Source organism: Notamacropus eugenii, chromosome 7, assembly GCF_028372415.1.
Source record: "Notamacropus eugenii isolate mMacEug1 chromosome 7, mMacEug1.pri_v2, whole genome shotgun sequence".
Classification (NCBI taxonomy): Eukaryota; Metazoa; Chordata; class Mammalia; order Diprotodontia; family Macropodidae; genus Notamacropus; species Notamacropus eugenii.
The window spans coordinates 102,414,838-102,439,421 of NC_092878.1; the positions used below are offsets into that span (position 1 = coordinate 102,414,838).

At 40.5% G+C, this 24,584-nt stretch overlaps 1 protein-coding gene across 10 annotated transcripts in view; it reads left to right on the top strand.

Annotated features, from left to right (window-relative positions):
* Nucleotides 1-24,584, top strand: part of STOX2 (storkhead box 2) — a 224,924-nt gene that overhangs the window by 50,672 nt on the left and 149,668 nt on the right. For 6 of the 10 annotated variants that reach the window (XR_011970517.1, XR_011970518.1, XM_072624414.1 and 3 more), the window contains exon 1: nt 19,074-19,378. The exons of 1 other annotated variant lie outside the window; for it this stretch is intronic. Coding sequence is in view for 3 of the 9 variants with exons in the window: in XM_072624409.1 (XP_072480510.1) it covers nt 19,110-19,378 (269 nt within the window). In the remaining 6 variants the exon portion in view is untranslated. Of the gene's footprint in view, nt 1-19,025; nt 23,818-24,584 lie in introns of those variants that run through there. 3 more of the 10 variants (XM_072624412.1, XM_072624413.1, XM_072624408.1) reach the window with 3 other exon arrangements.

Sequence of the window (24,584 nt, forward strand, 5' to 3'; positions counted from 1 at the left end):
TTCAGTCATTGATGGGCATCCCCTCAATTTCCAATTCTTGGTCCCCACAAAAAGAATTGTGATAAATACTTTTGTACGTATAGCTCTAGACATCTCTTCTGGAGACATTTTGAACCAGCAGGTAGTTTCATTGTCATTTTGTCACTTTAATTGTGTCTGATTCTTCATGACCCCATTTGGGATTTTCTTGGCAACAATAATGGAGTGGTTTGCCATTTTCTTCTCCAGCTCATTTTACAGATGAGGAAACTGAGGTCAATATGGTTAAGTGATTTGCTCAGGGTCACATAACTAGTAAGTGTCTGAGGCTGGATTTGAATTCATGAAGATAAGTCTTCATGACTCCAGGTCCAGCATTCTACCCACTGTGCCACCTAGCTACCCTAACAAGTAGTTAGGATCATGGTTTTCACACTGGAAGGAATCTTAAAAACTTCTTAGTCCAAATTCATGTTTTATAGGCGAGGAAACTGAGGCCCAGAGCATTTAGGGGACTTGTCCGAGGTCCAAGGTAGTAAGTGACAGTGGTAGGATTTGAATCCAGGTTCTTGGCACTCCACTGCTTGCCCTTTCACTTATATGGTTGGAATTGGGGCTCAGTCAGACCTAGGCTTATTTCATGCCCTGTTTTTGGCTTCCAAGGTAAAATGAGAAGGATTATAAAGTGACAATGTGTAAAAAATACCTAACCCATTTCTTTGTCAAAATGAGTAAGAGAATTTCTGTTTTCAAACTGATTCCTTTTTGTTCTGGAGGTTTAAAAAAACCAACTCCCTCTGAGTGCAGGTTTGAAAAACTTTGTGAGTCTGAGGTGTGAAATGTCATTCTCTCCATTCCTCTTAGACCATATGTGTTTCCTCAAACCTTACCTTCCACTCTTTCAGCAAACATTGGTCTTTCCAGGAGTCTGAGGATTTGAATTCTATTTTTTAAGCTATTATGAAAGTGAAAACAGAGTCTATCCCAGACGTGAAACTTTCTCTTGTATCCCAGTGGGTCACTTAATCCTTGGATATTGCAAGGGTTCAGCAAAACCTAATTCAATTAAATTCTAGCACCTTATGCCATTCCAACTCTAGAAAATAACTTGGAGCAGTTGGACAGCACCAAAGCCAAGCCCTTAATCAATGTCAGGGCAGCCTGTCCCAGTTTTGGGGGCCAGTGGGTTGGTCCTTCCAGGTGAACAAGTGCTCTGGCGACTTTTAGCAGCTGTCAAGACTTACTTGGCGTGGATGGAGCTGAACAGCTTGTCAAACACATATCTGATTGCTTATTTGTAAATGGGCTTTGTATTTCATAGAATCTAGAATAAGAATTAGGAGGAAGCTGAGCAAATCCTGTAATCTAGCCTCTTTACTTTGAGATGAGGGAATGGAGACCGTGAGAGGGCATGTCATTTTCCAGGGGTTGAAAAGTAGTTGAGGTAGATCTAGGCTCCAGGTGTCCTTATTTTTTAGCCCAGTACTTTTAGTGTATTATTTTTCTTGGGCCTGTTCTTGGTTTCTAGACTTCAAAACCAAGCCTGTGCTATTGTCTCATGCTGGAACTTCCCTCAGTACTTGGGTCATCTTTGCATTGGAATATCCAACCATTCCTGTGACCTTCTTAACCTGGACTATCTCTCTGTAAGACCTGAACTCTTCTCCTCTTGCTGAGGTCTTCCCAAGGCCGCCATTTTTTGGCCTTCATTTTCCTTCTACTTTATTTCCTAGCTTCTGGAGTTCAAAACTGTCCCCCACTCTCCCATCCCTTCCCTGCCTTGTCAGCTCCCTTTTGTGTGTTGTCTTAGATTGTAAACTCCTTGAAAGTAGGAACTAATTTTTGTTTTGCTTGTACTTGTATCCTCCAAACATAGCGCAGTATCCAGAATGTGGTTAGTACTTAATAAATGCTTGTTTCTTGGGTAGCTTTTGTAATATTTTTTATCTTGTACAGGAAATAGGGTCAAAAAGTTTGGTGAGAGACAATATGGTCTCAAGGACAGGTCACTGGTCTTGGAGTCAGGATGACTTTGATTCACATCCTCCCTCAGACGTAAGTCATTTCACCTTTACATGTTTCAGTTTTCTCATATGTAAAATGAGGGAGTTAGACTCTGTAGCCTCTAACCTCCTTTCCTGTTCTAAATTTATGTTCTAGTGTTTCCTATGGAATGTTTATTTTTGTTGGAGATTTAAAATGTAGCCTACTTGTTACAGCTGTTAGTTTTGACCTAATAAAAAACCCAACCATGTGGCCATTTTATTTTCAAATATATTTTTATTTTCGAAAGAAACGCAAGTTCACTGCCAAAGGTCATGCAGTGTTTGGGTTAGGGAGAACAGGGCGGTATCTTGTAAGGCTCTCAATAACACTGTCATTCCATGCCATGACATTTACTACCAATAAACAATTTATTAGATAGCTAGTCAATTTTAGAATGTTTTTATTCGTCTCTCCTCTTAAGCTGGTAGACCTGACTGTAATATCTTCCAAACATGCTGTACAGCTGGTCTTTGGGTATCACTTTAAGTTACTTAAGTATGAGTGTATTAAGGAAATTTGACACTAGTGGAGAAGAAGAAAGTTGAAGTTATTATTGCTGGCATATCCTTAACTACTATTTCCTTAGTATGAACAGATGTGAATAAATGAAGACAACTGCAGTTTCCTAGGTCTAACTTACAGTGCTTTTAGGGGTATACATGAGTGATTGAAGACATATTTTGCTGATTTAAAAGTCTCATTCCACTTAGGTTTTTGGGGAAGGCATTGTGGATTTTTTGAGAGTTTGGAGCGATTATTTTCCCCCTTTTCCTAAACTCTCCTCCTAAACCTCTCAGGCGGATACTTAATTTAGTGATAGAAACAGAGAGCAGGTTTAGAGGGGAAAGGTCTGTCTCTTTCAGGGTGTTTTCTGATTGGCATGGAATTATGTCTTGCAGTGCTTAGGGCACAAAAATTTAAATGTCCTTATCCCTTGTCTAATGTAAAGGGCAAGCTTTGAATTTATTCAAACTGGATAGAATGGGAAATGTACACAAGTGACCCTTTCTTTCTTGGAGAGAAGGTTTGTGAGGAGGTTTGACAGTGAGAATCGGGATTTACCTGAAAGCTCTGTCAATTAATATAAATACTGCCCTCTATAGACTAGCACATGGGGTGGGGAAATTAATCAGTGAAATGGAGTATGTGGGTGCTGCCTTCTTGTCATCATGCCGTCTTAAAATATATCTTGGAGAGAAATCGGATCTGAAATGGACTTAAGAGATGCAATAATTAGGCTGAGGCTACCCCCAGATATTTTGTAAATTGGGCTGCAGATTGACTTCCTAAGTAGCTTCTCCCTCTCTTCCTTCCCTCCTTTGGACATTTGAGCAAACTTCCTTCTGCTTTACTTCTAGCTGTGGAACATTTACTTGCCTCTTATGTCTTTCATCATGCTGTAAAAATGGTCCCTCCAAGGAGAATAGATGTTTAGGAGAAAGAGAGCAGTTTCTTAAAAGAAAAGTCTATCAGTAGATAGGACAGCTAGGTGGCACAGAACATTGGGTCTGGAGTCAGGAAGACTCATCTTCATGAGTTCGAAACCAGCCTTAGACTCTCACTAGGTGTGTGACCCTGGGCAAGTCACTTAACCCTGTTTGCCTCAGTTCCTTATCTCTAAAATGAACTGAAGAAGGAAATGGCAAAACTAATATCTTTGCCATGAAAACCCCAATTGGGTTGACACTGAACAGTAGACATCAGTAGAAACTGGGATTTTGTCTCCAAGTTTATTTGCATAGATCTGCAAAGCGCTGATCGTTATTTCCTATTTGCAGCCTCCTTCCTCATTCTGAATGATGATGATTGTAGCAATTCTGAGAGGTGACACATGACTCACATTTCTTCCAGAGGAGGTGAGAAGAGGGAAATAGAAGGGCCTGGGTTGTCTTGTGTTCGAAGGCTTTAGTGATGATGAGGAAGGAAGGAGAAAATCCTCTGCATCTGGAAACTAATCAAAGTGGACAATCATCCTGATGAATGTATCTTCCTACCCTTTTAATTCATTTATCTAATGCCCTGCTTTGTAAATTTGGTGATTTAATATGTAGTCCATGGAACTCACCAGTTCACGTGGAGATTTGTATCAACTCTTTACTTCTTCTCTTAAGAGAAGAAATTAAATGACTTTGATGAAAGCCTTCACAGCTAACAAATGGGGAAAAAAACATTGAAACTTGTGGAAGTGAAGCTGTGGAGAAATGGGTCAACTGACTCAATGATTGGGAACAGCAAAATTGTAGAATCCTTCTGAAGAGTAGTGCCCTGGTGACAGGACAAACTGGCATACAGAAAAGACTTTAAAGAATCATACCCTTAAGAATGTACCTGAAACTGTCATGGAAAAAACAGCCACAACAAAAAGGGTCTGTTGGTTCAAAGATTTACATAAGAGCATAATTCAGAAGCATAAAAAGTTGGATTATTAGTTTATTTTCAGAAATAGGGGGAATGCTAAAACAAATTGTAGTGCAGTTGTGTAGCGGAAAACTAGAATGCAGTTAATATCTGCAGCTATGAAGAGGATGAAGAAATGTGGAAAGACCTCAGTGAAATAATGCAGAATGAAAAAAGCAGAGCCAGAAGAGTAGGGTGTTTGCTAATTATGACCATATAAGAGGAAAAGAGAATGAAAATGAATGGATACAGAATTTTAATGGAAGCTTAAAGGGGGTCACAATGGAAAGTTATGAACTTTTATGCATTTAAATTATGTTTATTTAAATCGGAATATTTACAAAATATGTTTAATTGGTTATGCTGATGTTTAATAGTTATATCCATTTTAAGGAAACTACCTATTCCCAAGGAGATTTTTTTAATGAATTTTTTACTTCTTTATGGTATCCAGATAATGCAATTTTTCCCCAGTAGACTGTGCTCAAAAAGTTGTTGAAATACTTTATTAGCCAATTTGGGGGAACTCAGAACCAATTCCCTGGGGTATGGCAGCTATGCTATAAATGATGCTTAGCTTCCCCAGCCATCTACTACCAAATCTATTTAGCCCTTAATGCAGCTGAACTACAAATCTAATTTGTGCTGTAGAATCAAAGCACCGCTTGGAATCTTATGGCTCTCTGAGATCTCTCCAGTTGCTGGTTTCTCATCTTCCTACCCAGTAAGCATAAGATCATCCATTACCGTCTCCCCTTTGCCCCATACATCCTTAGCTCACCTTTTTCTCTTTTTCATACTTGCCTTCTGCCATGTCATTTGTTTCTATGGCTTCAGTTTTTATCTCTATTCAGATGACTCCAAATCAACAGATCTATCCCTAATCTTTAGCCCTGTGTCACCACCTAAATTTATTACTGACACATCAAACTCACCATATCCCAGAATGAATTTATCCTCTATTTCTGCTCTATCCCCCCAAATATTTTTCCTCTTAAGTTCCTTATTTCTACTGATAATCAAAATAATAGCTAGTTATTCTATAACTATAATATATGTTACACATTTATCAAACCTTACACATATATTTAAAATTTGTGAAGTTCATTACCAATGTTTTCTCAGTTAAGCTTCACAACAAACTTGCTATGATCCTCATTTTACAGATGAAGACATAGAATAGACAGTCTAAGTGGATTGCCCAGCATCATAAAGTTAGTAAGTGTCAGACAGCGAATTTGAACTCAGGTCCTCCTGACTCCAGGGCCAGTGCCTTTTTGATAGCATCACCAGTTCTCTCAGTAACTTAGGTTCAAAATATGTCATCTATGACTCTTTCTTCTTCATCCCTCAAATCTAATGGACAAATAGTGTCACTTTTAATAATAATAATAATAGACATTTAAATAGGTTTTTAGGGTTATAAAGACCTTTACATCCATGATCTTATTTGATAAAAACAAAACCAAAAAAAACCACCCAAAACCCTGTAAGGTTGTTACTATAGGTGTGATTTTTTGGGGTTTAAATTTTTTTTGCCCATACCTGTGATTTCATCTATGGAGGGAACATCATTGAAGAAATTCAAAGTAGACCAAAGTAGACCAGCACCCCAGCTTATCAGTTTAAGTTGTCCACAATACTGAGAAGTTAAGTGCATTGACCAGCTCATGACCAGTATGTATCAAAGGCCTGAAACAGGTCTTCTTTATTTCAAATCCAGCTCTTTTTCTTCTCTGCTAGGCTATTAATGTTAAATGTTGTAATTCTGATTTTATACATGAGGAAACTGAATTAAGTATCTTTCCCATAGTTCCATAGCTAATAGCAAGATTCAAACTAGGACTGAAAGAGTCCCAGCTCAGTGTCTGGTACTAACTAAGTACTTAATAAATGATTTTTAATTTATTCATTCATCTCAGATATAGATTTCCTGTTGTTGTTTTTTCATTTTTCAGTCGTGTCCAACATTTTGTGACCCCATTTGGGGTTTTCTTGGCAAAGATGCTGGAGTAGTTTGTCATTTCCTTCTCTACCTCATTTTACAGATGAGGAAACTGAGGCAAACAGGGTTAAGTGACTTGTCCAGGGTCACACAGCTAGTAAGTGTCTGAGGCCTGATTTGAACTATGTATCAGGTACTGTGTTAAGTGCCAATTATATGAATAAAATCATGTTAAAATGTGCCTAACTCCAGGTTCAGCACTTTATGCACTATGGTACCCTCTAGGTGTCCCCACAGCTCTCCTAAGGTCTTCTTTAGTCACCCCATCCTATATATGAGGAAACTGAGGCCCAGAGAAGTTAAGGGACTTGCCCAAGATTACACAGGGATCAAAGTATTTTGAACCAAGGTCCTGTAAGTCCATAACTAGTATCTTTTCCAGGTGGTACGCCATGACATTCCCTCATTTTACAAATAGGGAAATTAAGATCCCAAGAGGTTGTTGCCCAAAGTTGCATGACTAATAATTAACAGAGTTGGGATTCAAGCCCACATCTCTTGAGCTCAAATCCTGCTGTCTTTCCACTACAGCAAACCAAGGAAGAAGGGGAATGAACTTGCTTTTTGTGAGGTCTAATGTGTGACCAGCCTGGCACTGAGCAGAGCAGAGCTTAATTGGGATCTGGGAATACGCATTTACCTGTTCCAGCCACAATGATCCCATGCTTTCTTCTCATTCCGACTTGCTCATTTATGGGCCCTGAGGCTTTGCAGAGGAAGAAGCCATCTGCATAAGGAAATAGACAGAATCTTGCTTCTGTTGATGAGAGTTAAACATCTAACTCCAAACCCAATTTTTTTGGAGACTACTCAAACCGCAGAATTCTGCCAGTGGCCATAAAACAAAGCTGATTTGCCTCCTTCCTTGGGCTAATTGACAGTGTGCAAGGTGAGGGCCCCTGGAATGCTGAAAACAAGGCAACTTCTTACTTTCAGAATAGAGATGCATAACCTCTTACCCCAAAGGGATATTTTGCTTTCATGAAGGGCCAAAGTAGTTCTTGAGGTTTTGTTGGCCTTTCACTGAAGAGATTCCTTCTCTCTCTCTCTCTCTCTCTCTCTCTCTCTCTCTCTCTCTCTCTCTCTCTCTCTCAAACCAGTTTTAGGCGTCTGGTTTAGGCGTCTGGAAGACATTTAAGATCATTAGTGACATGGAATATGGAACACATGGCATTTATTGCATTAGCAACTTGACAAAGCTTAGTGGTTCCTTTGTGTTTGTCTTGGCTGCACTACTAACTGTGACATTCCAAGTCAATAACCTCTCTGGACCTCACTTTCCTTATCTCAGTGAAAATTAACATTGAATTTTGAGTCAGAAAATTGGGCTCCCCCTCCAATCCCTCCTAGGATTTGATAGACCTGCTGTGGCCTTAACTTGTCTTCACAGGACTTCAGAGACATCCCTAGTCATGCCTCTACACATGTAACTCTCTTCCCTTTTCCAGATTCCTTTTCTGTGTTGTCTTACGTTATTAGAATATAAGCTCCCTGAGGGAAGGCACATTTTAACATGTTTTTTATTCATATCATTGGCACTTAACACAGTATCTGATACATAGGCTTAACTGATTAGCTAAATAAATGATTATTATCATCCATCCATCCACCTGCCTGCCTGCCTATCTATTTTCCTACCTATTTGTATACAAATCCCACATTTGACATTTCTTATATCTGTGATTTATGGGAAGTCACTTAATTTCCCTGGGCATATTTCTCATCTGATAAACTGGGGGAGGTGGGATGGTTGGATTGGATGACTGAAGTCTGTTCTAGAGATACAATCCTATATATACTCCTGTGTTCTTGAAGATCCCTTTCAATATTAACATTTTATGATATATTCATTTCATATAAAGTCTAAAATATTAACCCTATATTTCACAACCTTTCAATATGGCAAATATCTCAAATATAATACTATTTTAAATGCTAAGTAGAGGAGATACATATTTTAGATAAGATACAGTCTCTAATTCATGGAGCTTATTTGTAGGAGATTGATGTGTATGTAGATAATGATAATAAATAGTAATATGTGACCAGTGTATCAGAAAGGTTCAAATAATATTATATAAGATCTGAGGGGGAAGGAATGACATCTGAGGATGTCATTACCAATGGTGGGATCAGAAGAGGCTTCATGGATGATGAGGAATAATGATGTACTTCCATTGTCACATACAACTCTATCAATTCTCTGCAACTTGTGCTAATTTTAGCCTAATAATCAACACCAAGAAAACACAGGTGCTCTATCAGCCACCACCACACCATCCATATGTGGAACAATCAGTTACAACAAATGGAGAAGTTTTGAATGCTGTGGATAAGTTCGCTTACCTTGGTAGTGTACTTTCCAGGGATGTACACATTGACAATGAGGTTGATGCATGCATTGCCAGGGCTAGCTCAGTGTTTGGGAGGTTCCAAAGAAAGGTTTGGGAGAGAAGAGGTATTAGACTGACTACCAAACTGAAGGTCTACAGAACCGTTGTGCTGACCGCATTGTTATATGCTTATGAAACATGGACAGTCTACTAGTGCCATGCCAGGAAACTGAATCTCTTCCATTTGAACTGTCTTAGGAAGACTCTGAGGATCACTTGGCAGGATAAAGTACCAGACACTGAAGTCCTTGCTCGAGCTAAACTGCCAAGCATTCAAACTATGCTTCAGAGAGCACAACTCCAATGGGCTAATCATGTTGTTCGAATGCAATGAGCTTTCATGGGGCAGGCGATCACATGGTGATCAGAAGAAGCGATACAAGGACACTCTCAAGATATCACTGAAGACCTTTGGATTTGACTGTACAACATGAGAGACACTGGCACAGGACTGCTCAACATGATGTGCCCACATCAGAAAGGGTGCTGTGCTCTTTGAGCAAAGCAAAATTGAGACAGCACAAAGGAAATGTAGGATGTGCAAATTTGGGGTATCCACCCCAAATGTTCACATGAACTATCTGTGCCCAATCTATGGTAGAGCTTTCCAAGCTCATATTAGTCTGATCAGCCACAGTCAGACACAATGAAACTTCACTTTATCATGATGATGTCACCTTGGTCCTCTTCGAAGATGAAGGACAACAACCAACCAGGATACAAGGCATACCAATACATTCTGCTGTCATGCTTACCACTACATAATCAGCAAAACTAACCAACGCTTCAGCTGTCTTATGCTATATGGGATTCTTTATACACATCTGTTCTTCAAAGATACACTTGGCCATCATAATTAATATCTAGTACTTATGGAGTGCTTTATTCAGCATTCATTTTTTCCTCTATTACATTATTTTAATCACGACTTTCCTGGTTTTGATGACTTTATTTTGCACCATTTCATATGTCTTCCCATGCTTCTCTGAACTCTTCCTCTTCATTGTTTCTTGTATTTCATTACATTTTCATGGGTCACCATTCATTCAGCCATTCCCTCGCTGATGGGCATATACTTTTTTTTCTAGTTCTTTGCTAGCACAAAATGTGCTACTGTGAATATTTTCATGTATATGAGACCTTTCTGCTTTTATCGTCTTTGAGGCATTTTTCTAACAGTGGGAACTCTAGGTCAAAGGGTATAAGCATTTTAATCATATTGTTAGCGTAACTCCAGATTGCTTTCTAGAAGGAATGGATGAGATCGAAGCTCCATCAGCAGTATTAACTCACACTGAATTCTGAAGATACATTTATCTTTTACTGACGTGCTTCACAAATGTGTATCCTCTCATATCTGGACACCATGATTTTGTCTTTTTTGACCCTTCTTCTAATCAAGCACTATTCCACTGCCTCACTGAGGAGCTGACGCTGTGGTGTGGAAGGCTATGCCATTGGAACACAAAGTCTAAGAAGTCTGAGCAAGCTGAAAAGCCTTTCAACCCTTCCCCAAGGAGAATTAACTGTGCTTCAAAGACGTGTTTGTCTAAGGTCACAGAAGCTTATCACCAGAGAGTTTTCTACTAAGTAATGAAAATTTTTTTCTTCTCCACAACTGGAGAACATTATGGAGGCAAGGAAAGACTTGCAGTCTGCTTTGACAGAGGAAAATCTTGGATTTAAGAGGTAGTAATCTTGGTCTTTAAACTTCTAGAGGGCAAGGTCTATGTCTATGAACCAGTTTTTAATAAGAATGAATTATAAAAAAAAATGCTTAATATGTGCCAGGCACCATGCTAAAGACTTGGGACACAAATACAAGAGAAAGACAGTTCCTGCCTTCAGGGAGCTTGTAGTCCATTGGAGAAGACAGCAGGTATTGGAAGTGTTCAGGGAAAAGTGTTTTTGGTCTATTAAATCAAATGGTGCAGCCATAGCATTATGGCAGAGGATTGGCATGCTCTTTTTATTAGCATGGGTAATATTGATTTGATTGATTTGACTCTCTCTCTCTCTCTCTCTCTCTCTCTCTCTCTCTCTCTCTCTCTCTCTCTCTGTGTGTGTGTGTGTGTGTGTGTGTGTGTGTCTTTGTCTCTGCCTCTCTCTCTCTCTCCCTCTCTGTCTGCCTGTCTGTCTCTCTCTCAGTCTCTCTCTCTGTCTCTCTCTCTCTCCCTCCCTCCCTCCCCCCCCCCCCTCTGTTTGTGGGAGGCAGAGGAAAGTGTATAATGCCAGCTTTGATTGTCTTTAATAAATGCTTTGGGGGAGGATGTTGATTATAGTTCTTAAAATTCCCACACTTCTCCTTTTGGACAGCTCTGGTTTCAGAATCTTTTGATGAAAACAAAAGTCTTAGTGCCGTTTTAAGTGAAAACTGAAAGACTTTTGGGACACTCTGTATTTTAGATGTACAACTATGAAGAGGCTGAAGTGAGTTCTGCACCTTTCCCCAAGCTAGCTAGGAGCTCAGGAGGGTTAAATGTAGTTTTCAGTCTTACATGGTTATGGGTGATGGCCAGGGTTCAGTTTATGTTTATGGGGGACAGCTAAGGAATAGACCTTCTGTGATAAAGACTCAGAAGTACATAGGCACAGACATGATCAGTCAGGTTAAACTCTAAATATGGGCTTCTCATTGAAGAGAAAGACTAAGGTAGGTTTTCCTTCATTTTGTTTCTTCTCTTTGGGCAGTGATATCATTCAGTTTCAGAAAATTTTAGGTTTCTCCCCAGGGAGAATCAAACCAAATGTTATAATAAATATTTTCTGGGCCACTCTACCTCCCATGACCTGGCTAAGAAAAGTTCAGTATTCATGAAAAAGTGATCTGGAACCATATTTCAGGCAAAACTTCCATTTAAATAGTTTAGAGGTTTTAAATATTTTGTTTTCCTCTTTTCTACCATATTTCTTTTATTAAAACTTTTGTGGTTGTTGTTATAGTGAGAAACACTTCTCTTTCAGAGTAACAGAATAAAAAAAAACACCATTCTTTACTAGTTCCTTTAGAAAAATACAAGGTAACATTCAATGTAATTTTCATGTTCATATATAAATATATTGTACATACATTTTTATATAAATATGTTGTACATTTGTTTACTAAGATTACTAATGCAACAGTGGATATTATGGAGAATATGTGTATGAAAACATCAAAGGGAAGTTGCAGAACCTTGCTTCTACATTTTTTATGTGCAGATTGCAATGATTCCCCAAATCTCCTTTTTTAAAAAATGTGAAATTTTATAATCAACTGTTTGGGAACTCACTTTTCTATTGGGAGAAAATGGGCTTAGTTTAGAGCGATATGAGGAAGAACTTCTTGATCTAAGATCCATCAAACTTGATTACTTAGAGGCAGAGTTCACATCCCTAAAGAACAGTAAAGGAATGTTGATGCCTGCTTTGTGCCCAGCAAAATGGCAGGATAGACATAAAAGAGTGTCATAAAGCCCTTGTGTGGTTTTTTAAAAAATAAGTATGCTTAATAATTGGCTGTGGACATGAATGAATGAATGAAATGGTTAAGTACTTACTGTTGCAAATAGTTGTTATGGACTGTGCTAAGGGTTGAGGATACAAATAGTAAAATAATACTTCCTACTCTCAAGGAGCTCATACTCTAATGCAACATATGGAAGTTTTTAGCTGCAAATCAGATGGAAGGGTCCCATGGTCCTTAGACTACAGTAGCAAAACATATGGTAATGTCTCTCCTTTAATGTTATTTCCACTGATAAAACCATATCAGCTTGTGATGTTGAACCATTTGACAATGTCAAGAACTTTGGTGTTGAGAACTTTCTGTGTCTTCAGTAACTGTGACTGCCGCATCAGGACCAGTTGTCAGGCTGCATCTCTACAAGGAAAGCTTTCTAGGGTGATGGACTGGAAGCACTGGTATAGGTTCTTGGTTTCAGGATATTGGACTGTCTCCATCAAAGTCTGAGGGGAGATGGTGATCAAAGTGGTAACGGTGGTTTTATTTGTGTGGTACTTGCTGTCTCCTGTATCTCCCTTAGGGTGCATTGCTGCTTTAGCTGGGCTGGCTTGCCTGCCTTGTATAAGGCAGTTGGTGGGCATGGCTAGTCTTCTCCTCCCTGTGTGATGAGTATGAGGGATGGGTTAGAAGCAGGACCAGTGACCTGGGAGGTGCAGCCATACCCAGGGCTCCTGTGCCTGTCTGCCTATCGGCAGTATTTGCTCAGTACTTGTTCATAATGAAGAAGGTAGAACCCTCTTGCACATGATTTCTCCCCTCATTGGTGGCTAAGCTAGAAACAGGGCTAGTGATTTGAGAGGACACTGCTATGATAGACATGATATGACAGAAATCTGATAGCATTTCAAGACAAATTAATGTTTTCAAAGCTTATAGGAACTTTACTTTTTCAGACAAATGGCAACTTTATCTAGGATAGAAAACTTGGTCCTGGCATTAAAGCTGGATGGTCTGGGGAGAAGAAACCATATAACTCTTGTATTTTCTTTTTCTCTGGATTAAAATTCCCCCATTTCCTTGCTGTCTTACTCCTTTCTTCTCTTTCTTCCAAACATTTTTTCTGTTTCCTTTTACTCAAAAGCAGCTAGCATGCTTTCCTTCCCTTCATTAAGTGCATGTGAGGCAGACTAAGGCTCTTTATCCGCAGTTGTCCCATGCTGTTATACCCTCATCTTTCTTTTACAGATGTAAAGCTCTAATTCAAGCAGTTCAGGAGTTGCTAAGGACTCAGAGTGTTGGGGAGATGGGAGAGCTGGGTCCTGATTGCTGCCTGAACCAGGTGGTACTGTCCAGTGTGCTAGTTCTTTATGTTTTCTAATTTCAGGACAGTAAAACATGAAGGCATGCAACATGATGGACAGACAGATGGCCTCAGAGTTAGGAAGACTTGGGTTTCAGTCCTTCCTCTGATTCATACAGACTGTGTGACCCTGGTCAAATTAACTCAGTCTCTCAGTGGCAACTAAGGCTTTACAGTGCTGAGAAAGTGCTGATCTGTTTTGGTGTAGGGCAAATTCTTCACTGGGATTCTCTCTTCACCCATAACATTCTAACTGGTAAAAATGAGAGAGAGACAGAGAGAGAGAGAGAGAGAGAGAGAGACAGACAGACAGAGAGAGACACAGAGACAGAGACAGAGACACAAAGAAAGAGAGAGAGATATGAATATGCACAAGAATGTAGTGTATATAGTATGAGAGTAATAATGTACTGAGAATACTAGGAGCCATAATGAAAAGTGTAGGGGCATCCAGGACTTTGAGTATCTACTCATAAGCCAGATAGTTCTGAGAGAGTTAAACTGTTATTCCTTCTTTAAATAAAGTGGAGTCTGGTATTTAAATATCTGGAGCCTTAGAAAAAAGTTTGTGTAATCTGATAAAACAGGAAACTATTTGAGTATTTACTTCTTTTTTGATATATGATTTTAATTGTTAATGTATATCATTTCCTTAAATTACAGGAAACCACATGTTGGAGGGAGAAAAAAGATCCATCCTCTAAAATCCATCTGTGTCATACTGTGGTTTTTTCGTTGGCTTGGGAAGCCACTCTGGGGTGACCTGCAAAACAGGACCAAGAAAAGAAAACTTTAGAGATTGATTAGTGTGAGGTTAACCCTTTAAGTGTCCTGAGCCCCATACAGAAAGCAAACTACAGGGAAACTTCTCACTGAATTATTGGAAGGAAGTTCATTTCCATTTGGAACATACACACATACTCCTAAGGTAACTTTTCAAATCTATTGGATTTGGGGCAAGAATTATGGTTTCCATGGGCTCCATTCAAGTGTTTTGTACCTTTTAAAATAAATGAATGGATGAATGAATGAATGAAATTCATGCAGTAACAAAAAAAGTTGTAATTGAATTTTCTCCAAATCTAATTACTTGCCCCAAATCTATGTGTGATGGGTAACATGTACTTTATATACAGATGTATAACTTGAGGTGTTTGGTTACAATAGCTCTTTCTTGCCAGTCATGGCTGGGATAGGGATAAGGACTGGGCCTGTGATTTTATTGCCACAGGAAACATTTATTAACTCCTACTACATGCAGGTGCCTTTTTGTTTGATCCTTACAACATAGGTGCTATTATCATGACCATTTTACAGATGAGGAAACTGAGGGAGAGTTTGAGTGGTTTCTTAAGGGTCACATAGCTAGTGTCTGAGACTGGATTTGAACTCAGGCTGTTCTGACTCTTGATCCCATTGCCTTCGAGAATGGGGAACACCCTGTACCAATACAGGCAGGCACCTTTTCGGCAGATTATGTAGTTGCCTAGTTAACTTGGGCAAGGTCAACCATCAGAGATGGGATTTGAACCCAGGTTTTCCTGGCTCCAAAGCCAGGCTCTTTATCAATGTAATGGATAGTAGGTAAAAATATGCCAGTCCCTTTGTTTGGCCTGAAGCTATCACTATGTCAGTATTTATCATCCACTTTATGCACAGTAGATTGGTACTAGGTGCTAAGGAGATTGCAAAAGAAGGATACTCTGGTTAGTCTCTACCCTCTAGGAGCTTAAATAGTAAGTAAGTAGAGTATGTATGTAAGTCTTAAATAGTATATAAGTCCTTCAACTCTGATTCTGAAATGCTACAATGAATGATGCTGATATGTATAGAAATTATGTTCAGAGTTCTGAGAAAGCAAAGCTTCATGGTGCAGGAGGGCCATGAACTCAGTATTATTCAAGGTTGGGTAGAATTTGAATGAGTAGCCAAGAGTGGGGAGAGTATTCCAAGTAGAGGGGAGGAGGGAGACGATATGAAGATAGACTTGGAGTCTCCAACGAGCACAATGTGTTTGCAGGGCATGGAGGTAGCCATCTTGATTGGAGTGTAGGTTTTGTGTTGAGGATTAATGAAACAAGATGTGGTACAATGCAGCCAGATTATGGAGGAATTTTCGTTTTATCTTATAGGCAGTAGAGAACCCCTTACTGACTGTGGGAAACACTCTCAGTTCAATTAAATTGACCTGTCATTTATTATACGTACATTAGAGGGAGATGATTTTTTAAAGAATGGATAAGAAGTATTTCTTGCCCTTGTGGAGTTTACCTAGTTTAACAACTGGATGAGAAAGGTTATCTCCCATGTGATATGAAAGAGCTATTGATAGGGAAGGATAGAAGAGATGTCCTATCCTTTCCTGTGGTTCTGTTTTCTATTCTCTGATCTATTGCCAAGTTAATGGGAAAGTAGAGACTTCTGTAGCAGATTCCTCTGAGGTAAATTTGGGGTTGGAGCTCAGGATTAAATTAACTATTTGGCCAAAAATTATTTATCTCTTTGTTCCTTATTATTGTTCCTTGTCTCCTGGATTATCATAGACACTGGCATTGACTGGAAGGAAATGAGGTGAGGAAAGATGGAACTTGGAGAAGATGGATGAAAGTACTATTCTAGGATACGTTGAGGTCATTGGTAAGACAAGCAAGCATCTTCCCCAAAAGATGTCTCTGCCTTCCGCATTCAGGGTCTTGGTAGTAAAATGTAACTAGGACCTGTATTTCCCAGTATGCTCTGTCTAATCAGAGCACTGCAGAAGTTTCCCAACAACTACCTCAGAGGAGAATTGGGAAAAATACTGGCAGCTTTAGAAATTAAGCTTCCCCAGATCATTTCAATTCTGTGTTATCCTTTGATTATCACTCTTTTTTCCTTCTTAATTAAAAAATGATCTATATTTTCTAAGGTATCCTCCTCTCATACTCCTTTGCCACCTCATCTGCTTGTACCCCAATTAGAAGGCTGGTTTATGGGATATTTCCATTTCATAGAGTTACTTGTCTTAGGAAAGGGTGTGGGTAAGGCTTCTTTACCTAACAAGGAATTTAGGAACTTGCCCTCTGGGTTGTGATGTTACAACAGAAGTGACTATGCAAACACAGGGATGCATTGAGATGAATTCCCTGAATAGTCTCCAGTAGGGAGAAAGAAGCCAAGCCTTGGCCACTTTGAATAGTTACTTAGAGAAGGTGAGGCCTTCTCTTCTTTTGTACCCAGGACACCCACAGAAGAAGGGATTGCATTTTTTTCTTTAGACTCATGTGTAAATAATTTAACCAGACTAGAACTTTTAAAGGGATACTTCATCTGCAGCTTGACATATGGGACTTGACCAGGTGCTGATTAAATCTTGATTTAAGATTAAAGAGTAAAATTAAAAACAAAAACTTCCACATGGGATTATTTATTTTTAAAACATGTAGGAATTCACTGACAGTAAAGTAAAAAAAAATCGACTTTAAGCAAAACAAAATTTCATTTGGTTGAATGGTGAGATTTTTATCAATGCAAAAACAACTTTTTAATATTTCAATGGATCATCATTTCCTCAGTGTGAGTAATTCTTCCATTGGTCTGAATCCCAGCCCTCTCTTGATATCTATAAGAGGTGTCTTGTGTTTCTGGTTATAACCTTTTTGAATTTGGCTAGGTTGATTCTGGGAGGACACACCCAGTTCATCATTGGCCCTATCTCAAAGACTGCCTGGCTTGGTAAGACCTTATTCTCTATGGGCATTGCTCTTGAGAATTTAGGGATGCTTCTATTTTATGATGTGGAATCCAGGTAGATCTTAGTACTGTGGAATTTTTTTTTCATTTTTTAATATCTGTTAAAATTTATCTTGGGTCTTTTAAAAACAATGCTACAATTTTCTGAAATGTTACCTTTATTACCATTTGATTGGTCTCCCTGCATCCGGTCTCTTTGCATCCAGTCTCTCTCCTCTCTAACCTGTTCTCTGTGGATTATTTCCAATTTATATTCTATGTAGCTTGTTTCTACATTGTGGTTTGCATGTTGTCTCCCCCATTAGAGTATAAGCCCCTTGAGGACAGGAACTGTCTTTTCTTTTTCTGTGTATTCCCAGGACTTCGCACTTAGCACATATGCCTGGCACATAGTGGAAAATAAATGTTTAATGATTGACTGCATAGCTGCCAAATATATTATTCTAAAGCAAGGGTCTAACCATATTACTCCCCTATTAAAGAAACTTCAGTGGTGCCCAATTATTGCCTCTAGAATAAAATTTCAACAGCTCTGTTTGGCCTTTAAAGCCCCGAACAAAATAGCTTTAGCTTCTGTTTCCAGGCTGACTGAAAAGTATAGACTCACCATTTCTCTAGATTAGCCCACATGCTATTCACTGTATATGACATTACGTTTTCCATTGAACGGACTGTCCTCCATCCCTGAAATGTTCTCCCTCCTCAGCATCTTGGAGCCATTAATACCCATTAATGCTCAGCTCCCATGAGCCTCTTACAACTCGTCATTCCTGACTCCTCTTGCCCCCCATTATTTATTCTTTCCCTCAAATTACTTTTGCATTGGTTTGCATTTACTTGTCTGTGTATGCTGTTGTATCTCACCCTTCAATAGAATATAAACTCCTTGAAGGCAGGGGTTATTCTATTTCTATTTTTATATTCTTGGCACCTATTCGATACTTGTGCAATTGAATGAATCTTCTCCATGCTGCCCGTTTGAGTCTTAAACTATTCTCTGCATTCCAAGATGTTTAGCATGTTGAGGATTGCTCTCTGTGAATGTAGGTGTGGCCACAGACTAGTGGACAAACAATGTGTACCCAGGAAGTGTTTCCCTACGCTGATACTGGAGCTGCTGCTAGGGTCTATTGTTATCTGAGACATTACATTGTTCCTTAGAATCGTATTTACCTTGTGCTCTTTCATTCACACAAAGAGCTGCAATCTTTACTTATTTACTTACATAAGTAAATATATTTACTTATTATTGACCAGAGTCTTCTGTCTATCCTTGTTTCCCAGCATTCCATGGCTAGGCTTCTGCTTTTGATGTTGTGTTTCCTTGAGCTCCTGAAGACTGTGGGCTTTTTGTCTGGTTCTGTGAATGGTTGTCCTCTTGTATTTCACCACATAGCTGCTTTTGGGGGCTGTTCCTATTTATTTCCCACAACAACCAGCTTAGGGCCTGTGTGACCTTGGACAGATCATTTCTCTTAGTCCTTATTTTCTTCCTCAGTAAAATTGGGCTGGGCAGGGGGATTTAGGCCAGATGGCCCATGAAGTCCTTTGATCCTACTTCATAGAGGCAGCTAGGTGTCCCAGTGGATACCTTGCTGAGCCTGGAGCCAAAAGACCTGATTTCAAATTCAGCCTCAGACACTTACTAACTATATGACCCCGGGCAGGTCGCTTAATGGCAATTACCTCCAAAGGTTCATTGATCCTAAGATAAGAACCCTGCTTTAGGACTCTGGACATGAGTGGATAACAATGTCTGTTTATTGCTTATTTCTTGCTCTTGGTATGGGACACACCTCCTTTTATGTCATAATAGCTTTCACCATGGAAAACAAGGTTTGGACAGCTTGGATTTGGTCTGGGAGATTAATGCCAAGTAATCTGGTACCATCCTACTCATCTCTGAAAGGACATAATCACCTCCTTATTTCACTTTTCTGTGTTGAACCAAGACATCGGCATTTATCATGCTCTCTCAGTAGCAGAATTCAGTGGCAGCTGTTGGCTCTTGATTACAAATGGTGAGAAAATGTTCTGGACAAATGTTATAATTGCAAACCATTTGAGCTGGAAAGAACTTTACACACCATCTAATCCAACCACTACATTTTATAGTTGAAGAAACAGTTCCTAGGGCCCAATGTGGGACAGTGGAAAGAATGCTGGATTTGGAGCCAGAGGATCTGGGTTTGATTCCCCCTTGTGACCTTGGACAAAGTCTCTTAACTTGTCTGGACCTTGGTATTCTCACTTGCCAAATAAAGGAATTGGATTAGGTCATTTCTAGGGTCTCTTCTAGTTCTAGATCTGTGAGCCAATGAGATGAAGTAATAACAGAGCTTCTCTTTACAAGGTATTCATAGTTATAACAAATTTTTTCTCACAATAGTCCTGTGAGATAGATTATACAAGTATTATCATTATTCTTCGAATGAGAAATCTTGAAGCTCATCAGGGGACAGAGTCTTGCTTATAGTGACATAACTAATAAGAAGCAGAGTTGAGATTTGAACTTGGATCCTCATGACTCCAGGTCCAAAACTTTTTGATACCATGTTTTTAGTGTTGTTCAATTAAGTTGTAAAGAAAAAGTATTGGGTTCCATATTACCAGCAGGAATATTCTTAAGATTTGGGGTGTACCCATGTAGATGTGCCCATGTCTGTCCAATCACCAACTTGGTGATTGAAGTTCTTTTAGCAGTCAATCAATATTTGCTAACTTGTGGGTTTTGGCTGTCCACCATATACATGGAGACAGTATAATATCATGTAGTATCATGGATTATACTAGTGATGAAGACTTGGTTTCAGATCCTGCCTGAGATACTTGCTAGACATGTGACCCTGGGCGAATTACTTAAACTTATCTATGCTTCAGTTTTCTTTTCTGTCAAAGGAGGAAGCTAGACTTAAAGGCATCTAAGGTCCCTTTCAGCTCTAAATCTATAAGAAAGATTGTAAATACAAAATATTTTGTATTTACTAACCATATTTTTTTCAAATTTCATTTTATTTTTTCCCTTATTAAGTATTTATTTTCTTTCCCTCCCATCCTCACCCACCAAGAGGCAGGATTGGAAAATACCTTGCAACAAATATACATAGTCAAATAAAATAAGTTTTTGTATTGACCATATTAAAATATATCTGATTCTGCATCTTATATCCATCACCATTTTGTTAGGAGGTGGGTGCAGCCCACTTCATCACTGGTCTTCTATAATGATTGTTGGTCATAGCTTTGATTAGAGATCTTAAGTCATTCAAAGTTATTTGACTTTATGATGTTACTGTATAAATTGTTCTTCTGGTTCAGATCACTTCACTCTGTATCAGGTCACACAAATCTTCCCAGGTTTTTCTGAAACTATTCCTTTCATAGCATTCCATTTTATTTGTGTACCAAATTGGGCTCAACCATTTCCCATTTGATGAGAACCTTGGTTTGCAGCTGTGACTCTACAAAAAAAGTTGCTAGAAATATTTTTGTACATATGTCTTTGTAATCTCTTTGGGGTATGATCTGATAGTGGTATTTCTAGGTCAAAGGCTATTCACAGTTTATGTTTTTGGCTATATACTATTCATACTTGTGTCATACAGTTGGTACATTTGGTCTTTTGCAGTTTTATGTTTCCAGAAACCATCCACATCAAGGACTTTGGGGACATCCCTTTTTCCTAACTTGTTCCACAGTGTCAGAGAAAACCAGCTTTTTGAATTACATTTAATAATAGTATGTCACTAGCCTAAATATTATTTCCTTGCAGGGGCTGGCCAAGTGCTTATCATTATATTTTTATTGGTTACTCTTTCCGACATCCCTGCTTGGAGGCTAATGATGTTGTCCCCATTTTACAAGGGGGACAGGTGAGTGACAGAATGGGAGTGTCTTGTCCCTAGCTTCTACAACATGTCTGGGGCTGAAAATCATCTCCTAACATCCAGAGTGCTTTAAGGCTTACTGGGCTGAGCCTGTCTCAGAGGCATTTCAGCCTTGAAATAACTAGGAATTGTGTTAGAGTGTTCTGAATCTTAGCCTTCTTGATTCTCAGCTGCTTAGAAGCAGTCCACTGCCCTCTATCAGGCTAAGGAGGACAGGAAGACCCTGTCTCTGAAAGCATATAGATAGATAGATAGATAGATAGATAGATAGATAGATAGATAGATAGATAGACAGATATAGATATATACACACCAGCGGTGGTAAGAAGAATTAGTAGATAAGTGAAATGAAGGTGGGGGGAGGCAAAGGAGGAAAGAATATATCGATAATGAAAATCAAACTGTAAAAATTAGCTTGTAGAGACATTAAAGAATTTTTGGATCTTAGCTAAGAGGGCTTGGTGTGTGTTTGTGTGTGGGGTTGGGGGAGGCGAAAAGGGGAGAGAATCAGCAACAGCAACGATCTTAATGTTTAGCTGGCAGTCCGGCCATGCGCCTTTAATTCTGCATTAACTCTCTGCTGCTTGGGCTCCATCCAAACTGAAGGCATCAGCTTGCCTTTCCTTCCTCCCCTCCCTCACCATGTGCATTGTTGTCCTTTAATGATTGGCTGTTAGACTAGAAACAGCTGCACACAGCCTTGATTTGTAAAGGGGTGGCCGACCTTAATGCAGTTTAGCCAGTTGGTAGTGGTTTACGCGGAGAGGCGAGAGAGAGAGAAGAGAGGACTAGCCCCAGAGGCCATTTGCATCCACGTCGTTCTCGAGATCGCTCGGACGTTTTGCCTTGGAATTGGCGGCTGTCAGATGAGCTGACCCTTCTAGAATCTGCTGCAGGTGGGGAAGGTGAACTGCAGATTTCCTTTCTAGAAGGAAGATCTTTTTTTCCCCTCCTTCCTCCCGCCCCCAGTCTTTCTGAAGGGGGTTGGACTATCCTAAAAATATGTAAATTTACAAGCGCTGACTACAGGCTGGGGCACCAGCCAAGGTTTTGTGTTTTTTTGTTTTTTTCCGAAGCCCAAGGGTATTTTACATTAAAATGTGAAGCTTGACAGGATCGGTGCTCTAACTTTAGACAGCTTCTGTGATTAGCATGAGACTGGGTGGCTGCCGGGTTTCCTGCCCTTCGGTAGCCATTCTGCGCTTTCGGGACCTTCTGCGGAGGAGCAGTAGCCACTGAGCCGGGGCATTGACTTTGGAGCCTGCGATCGGTTGGCAGCCATGGCTCCCGGAGCCGCCGGAGCTCGTAGGTAGTAGCAAAATGCCCGAGTATGTGAGGAACCTGTGCGTGCCCGCGGCGCCGACGCAGAAGCAGCGCCAGCACCAGCACCAGCGCCAGCTCCAGCGCCGGGCAAGGATGCAGGGGGAGCTCGGGTCCTGGTGACGACCTTCTCTCTGTGCTGTGGGTGGATTCCTTCCCCGGGAGCACCACTGGCGCAGCCTGCCTCCAGCCGCGTGTGTGTGCATGTGTGTGCATGTGTGTGCGTGAGGGAGCCGCGCGTGAGCGCACACACACCACACACACTCACACTCAGTCTCTCCAGTGAGCGGCAGGGGCTGCTGCGGTGGAGACCAGATCCTGCGTGCTTCATTGATTGCGGCTCCAGCTTCCCATAGGTGAAAGGACAAACAGCCTGGAGACTTGGCATGGGAAAAGCCTCCTCCTAAGCCTTGCGGCAGGAGGCGAGCCCATCCGAGCGCTGCTTCCTGGGCGCCCTGTCTCAGGTCAAAACCAAAGGCCTTTTTTTTTTTCCATCCTTTCTTCTTTTCTTCTTCTCCCACCCCCCTCCCCAATTTGTTTGGGTCTTTTGTGCCCCCGGCTCACAGTTGGCTAAGCACTCCTTTGCTGAATTGAGCTATTGTCTGAGACCCCATCGCTTTTCACGCTGCAGATCTCTGTTCCTCCAACCCCCCAACCTCTCCTTCCCCCCTCCACCCCCCTCCTCCTCCTTTTGGCTGGGAAAGCCTTCCTAATGTGCCTTTCCTCCACATGAATCTGGAAGCTATAAGCTGGACTGATTGCAAATGAAGTGTAATGCATTGTGGGACGTGTGTAAAATTGGATCATTCGAGGTGGGGGTGTGTGGGAAGGAACGGACCTGCAGTGTGCTTTATAGAGGAGGAGGAAGAGGAGGAGGAGGTGGTGGTGGTGGTGGTGGTGGTGGTGGAGTTGGTGGTGGTGGTGGAGGTGGAGGTGGAGGTGGTGGTGGGAAAATGTTTGCAGCATCTACCCAGGCTGGGCTTGCAGCAGCCTGATGAGCCAGGGGACGGCCGCGCGCTGGCTCGAGGCTGCAGCTCCCCCAGGTTCCTGCAGTATTGAGACAGTAGCAGGTTAGCCCGCCTCCAAAATGAAGAAGACCCGGAGTACAACCTTACGGCGAGCCTGGCCTAGTTCCGATTTCTCTGACCGGGCCTCAGACCGCATGAGGTCCCGCAGTGAAAAGGACTATCGTTTGCACAAACGCTTCCCACCAGCCTTTATTTCCCAGACATCACGGGGCTACATGACATCAGGTTGGTAACATTCTTTTTTCCCCTTGGTTATTGCAGCAGCTTGGGTACAGCTCGTGTGTGTGTGTGTGTGTGTGTGTGTGTGTGTGTGTGTGTGTGTGTGTGTTGCAGCAGTGGTGCTGGATTGATGAGAAAAACAGGGGGGCATGTTGGTATCTATTATATATGTATGGATATGTATACAACCAAATATATATCCATACATAGATAATACATATATGTATATATTATGAATATAGCAGGAGAAAATTAGCACACATCCACCATTTTGTACCACCGCAGGATTCCCACCAAGGCCTGTTCAGTGTGGGGTTTAAAAGCTATTAGTCAACTCAAATTAATGAGGAGAGGGAATATCTGGATTTTTAGCTAAGTGAAATAAAGTGGCTGGAAACCCATGGTGCCAGTGTCCCCTGTACCCTCACTGAATGAGGGTTCAATACATATTGCCCACAGTCCCAGCTTTCCCTCTCTCCGTTATGCCCAATTATCTTAGTGGGTCTTTCTGAATGTTCTTTTCTTGCAAGGGGGGTGGGGTGGTGGTTTGGGTGGGAAGGTTCCATCCCTGTAATGGCAGATACTATAGCCAGTGGAATGCTGTTCCTGCGTAGAGTTCAGCTACATGTTTGTTTATATTGCAGAAAACCATGTTGGAGCTCATTAAAAATATTCTATAGTGTGATTGTCTGTATGTGTTGTTAAATCTCCGTGTGCTCATGTGGGTATTCAGCACACACTGCTTTGAATCAGGCTGTGTGGAAATAATGGAG